At 38.4% G+C, this 4,663-nt stretch overlaps 1 protein-coding gene across 1 annotated transcript in view; it reads right to left on the bottom strand.

Moving 5' to 3' along the window:
* LOC102310772 (FH2 domain-containing protein 1) overlaps positions 1-4,463 on the bottom strand; it is a gene marked incomplete at its 5' end in the record, with an annotated part of 11,481 nt that extends 7,018 nt beyond the window's left edge. Inside the window, 2 exon segments of the mRNA XM_042217552.1 lie at positions 2,979-3,049; positions 4,371-4,463. Coding sequence (XP_042073486.1) covers positions 2,979-3,049; positions 4,371-4,463 — 164 coding nt within the window.
* Positions 4,464-4,663: the final 200 nt, after the last annotated feature.

Consider the following 4,663-nt stretch of genomic DNA (forward strand, 5'->3'; position numbering starts at 1 on the left):
GGGAACAGAAAAGTAACATTTATGAAGCAACAACAGTCTTATTCTCGTCATCCAGACAGATTCACTGGATGGCCTCAGGTCCTGAGTAGAGAGAGTCTGACTGGACGTTGTTACTGGGAGGTGGAGTGGAGAGGGGGAGAAGTCGCATACTGTGTAGCAGTCGCATACAAGAATATCAGCAGAGCAGGGTGGGGCAGTGAATGTGAATTTGGAAACAATGACAAATCTTGGGGATTACATTGGTACTCAGGAAGTTTTAAATTTCGGCACAACAATATCCGAACCGTCCTCTCAGGTCCTCGGTCCTCCAGAGTAGGAGTGTACCTGGATCACAGAGCAGGTATTCTGTCTTTCTACAGCGTCTCTGAAACCATGACTCTCCTCCACAGAGTCCAGACCACATTCACTCAGCCGCTCTATGCTGGACTTTTATTTTTTGAGGGCGTCTCTGCAGAATTCATTAAACTGAAATAAATGTCACTGAGGGACAGTTGATTAAAATGTGATTTAGTTTTGACTTTCCTTTGGTCTCCATCATTGTTGCTCAGACCACATTGTCACTAATGCCCACTTTGTTGCCTCTGACATGGGATCCCTCTCTACACTAGTCCATGTACATGTACATGCTTCCCTTAGGCAGTATTATTAGAGTGGATAGCATGTGGGCATATTCTCATTATTATGCAGTGAAATGTTGATTTACTTACAAAACAATGTTGGTTAAAATGTCTGTTCTAGTTTGCAGTTTCTTTGGTCTCCACATTTTTGCAGAGCACTCATCGTTGTGCAGTTTCCTGTCAGTCACACTTTACAGATACTATTTTGATATCTTATCATTTATTGTCTAATTAATAACTGACTTTGTTTGAACAAAGACAATTTTCATTACATTTACATATATTTGTGTTTGTTGAAATAATCAATCAGTTCAAGAAACAGCTTGCTTTGGGTTTTTTACATTGATAAATGCAACTTTTTATGCTCATTAATGAATTTGCAGTTATTTGGGATTAATTTTCTTTCACCTTTAATTATACCTACATATACATACAGCATACACTGATTTTATTAATTAATGTGTAGCTGTGTTGGTCATATCGTTATTTCCATGTCGTTCAAAATTAATAACTTGATTTAAATATCCTCTTTGGAGGCTGCTTAATTTAGTGCACCAACCTGTTTTATGCATAAAATTTTGTTTAGATCCACAATTGAACTTTTACTCAGATTCATAAATAGTTTTTGTATGATTTTCTTTCATCATTTTCAGTCACTGTTACATTTTGCACGAGTCTGATTTCTGCATCTGTTCACCAATGAATGCATGTCATTGGTCCACACTGTGTATAAGACAACCAACAGTTATGAATTAAAAACAAATCATTTTGAAATTTAAAACCTTTAGAAGACACTATATTATTTCCAATCAATTTGTGAGTGATAAATTGTTCATAGTGATACCCTGACTGTAATTAAATGATGGATTTAGCCACCATGCTGTCACGCATGGTTTTGGCCGCCATCATGTCAGTTTGTAAAACAAGAGCCTATATTTGGATGATAACTTGAAGTCTAAGGCTACGTTCACACTGCAGGCGAAAGCGCTTTCATTTCAAACAGCTGTTTGTAACTTTTGTCACTAGACTGATTCATTCGTCTGCATCACTTCTTGAAAAAAGCAACAAGTTAAAAAGAATGTGAACATTGCCAAACATGGAAAAATAAAGTTCAGTCTTAGTCTTATAAAAAAGAAATCCAGAAAATTGTGAACAGAGATGAAAAATATATAATTTAGTGAGAGTCTACTGTTCACTCTTTGGCTACGTTCACACTGCAGGCGAAAGCGCATCAAATCCGACTTCTTTTTTTTTTACTTTTTTTTTTTGACCCTATGTGACCCATATCCGATCATGGTATGACAGTGTGAACGGCACAAATCCGATCTGGGTCACTTTCGTATGTGGTACTGAATCCGATACATATCCGATGTTTTAGAAAGCGACTGCTGTTTGAACGGTCACGTCACATTAAATCCGTCTTTTACGTCACTGACACAAGACAGACGCCGATTATCAGCGCCGGAGAAGACATTGTGAACGCTTCCTGTCCATCCAGAGAAACTGTTGGGCAGACAATGTTGGAGAAACATGAACATTTTATTTGTACTGTATAATCTGCAGATTCTGAGAGAAATCTGCAACTATCCTTTGAAGCACCGCTCCTCTCTAAAACAGCAACAAGGATCATTATTAGGCCATCTGTAAATAACACAATAACTTTATAATTTAAAGCAAAATTGGGAAACGTAAAGTCTGAAACAGTCAATCAATACTTTTGCTCTGGGTCTAAACAGAGCGCATTGTGTGTGACGTCTTCTTTTGCACACGTGGGCCACTTTGAGGGTTCACACTAGAGCGTGTTTGCTGTCAGATTTTATCTGCAGTGTGAACAAGCAGACACAAAAGTCAGATTTGATCAAAAAAATCAGAATTGAGCATTAAGACCTGCAGTGTGAACGTAACCAAAGTTACAGTTAATCTCATGGTTAAAACTGTAGATATGAATCTAAATCTATTTGTAGCACACAGCAAACATGTTTAATTCTGATCTACAGTTGAACATTTAAACATGTTTTTTTGGGACTGACTCAATTTTGGAGCCAGCCTCCAGTGACCACTTGACACTCGTATTAATATATGTGAGTGTTTTTAAAAAGAGTATATTACGTCTGATTTTTCATCTTGACTCACTCTAAAAAAAGTGTCCATGCAAAGTTTTAGGTTATGTACAGAAACAGGAAATAAACCAGAATTCTAATATTAAATTACTGTCACGGAAATAAAGGGTGGAAACTAAAAAGCCTTTTGTTGCCTCTTCTTCCTTCTTGTATTTCTTTTTCTTCTTCCACCATCTATCCACTTCTCTCTCCCTCATCTAATTATTCATTGATGCTGTACAATGTTTTTTTTCCTACTCACAGCGTTAAGGAGGTTTCCGGCCTGCAGCACCAGGTGGAGAACAGCATGGAGCTCCTCGCAACACATTAATTCTGGAGGACGGAGACAAAGTAAAAGAAATGATGTCTTCATTTGTGTCAGTACAAATGAAGATAAAGCATCACCTGCTGGAAATAACTGTGTAAAAAGAGAGTAAAGAGGAAAAAAAGCACGAAAGGAAAGGAGGTGAATTAAAACACAAAACCTGTGCAGTAAAGATACAGATAACATAAGCTTATGGTGCTAAAATCCCACTGGGTTTGCTGTTTTATCACATGCAGTGTTAGCATGTGGAAGGTTAGTTAACAGTTCAGGCAGTTATCAAGTTCACACACACACACTGCTAAAAATACTGAAGGTGTTCGTCTGTATTGGGTGGAGGGTGTAAACGAGGAGAAGGCTTTACTGCAGGTATTTCTGCACCAACGACATTCAGTCCAGATTTATTGCGTTTTATTTCTTTTCATCTTTTTTATTATTATTTTATTTTTGTTAAAAAATATTCCAGAGTTTCATACACAGATCTCTTTTCTTTCTTTCTTTTTTTACAACTTCTGAATCAAACGGCTCACTCCTTCACTTAAAGGTGAAAGTACTGATTCTGAGACATTGTAACACAATCTGTGTAACAGAATCTGCTAAATCTGTGAAAGTGTTTCTAGAAGCTTCTTGGTTACACCTCTGCGTGGTGATTCTGAAGCTAAATGAATCCTGTGAGATCGATGTCATCACTGACGACGACCCCAAACAGAACCTTATGTTTGGAGTCAAGAAAAATAACTTTTCTGGAGGTTTTTAATGTTTTTGATGGATGTGAGTCGGTGCGATTTCTTTGTTGTTTGTTCATTGCCGAGACACAGAGATAAGGTTCATCAGCAGCAATGAGCTGCATCTCAGAGTGTAACTATAAACATGCTCTATGCAACTTTTAACACGTATTATTTATTGTATATTTGACCAAACCCCACTTTACCTCAGTGCCCTGATCCCAGTGTCAGGAGTCAAACGTTACTTTTTTTTTAAAATGTAAAATTAATTTTAAAAAGTTGATGAGTTTGCTCTAAAAAGTTTTACAGCTCCACCACCATCGTTGGTGTTCATGCCATTCTCTCAGTAATTTCAGTTCATACAACACAGATAGAAGCAGCCTGGCTACATAATCTCTACCTGCCTCCTGCAGCACATTTGCTTGTGGTATGGAATAAAACATTGTAACACACTCAGTGTTGGTTCTGGTCCTTCTCTGCTCTGCGTTGACACTGAGACAATAAGTAAGAGAAGAGAAAGCAGAGCTGGGGCCTGTGTGAGCTCCCAACAGCGGCTGCACGCAGAGAGCAGCTCATCCGTGTGCCGCTGATGCTGCGAGCGTGTTACCTTTAATGGCGGCGCGAAGGATCTTAATGTCCCGTTTCATGGCCTCGCACGCTGCCGGAAAATCCTCCTTTAAGAGCATGGATTCAATGCGGACTGTGTAACTGCAGACCAAGAGAGAGGGGTGAAAATGAATTGATTAATACATTTTTATTTTGCGTCCAAGCTGGTACACATCACTAAATACAGCTAATGCTACTACTTTACATACTCTCGTAGTAACTGTATACCAGCAGCTGGCAATTAGTTTGAACTGTGGGACTATTTTTAGCGCATCTCATTAAGGAGATGTTGTT

Source organism: Haplochromis burtoni, unplaced genomic scaffold, assembly GCF_018398535.1.
Source record: "Haplochromis burtoni strain Fernald_Lab_line unplaced genomic scaffold, NCSU_Asbu1 Contig_2194, whole genome shotgun sequence".
Taxonomy (NCBI): Eukaryota; Metazoa; Chordata; class Actinopteri; order Cichliformes; family Cichlidae; genus Haplochromis; species Haplochromis burtoni.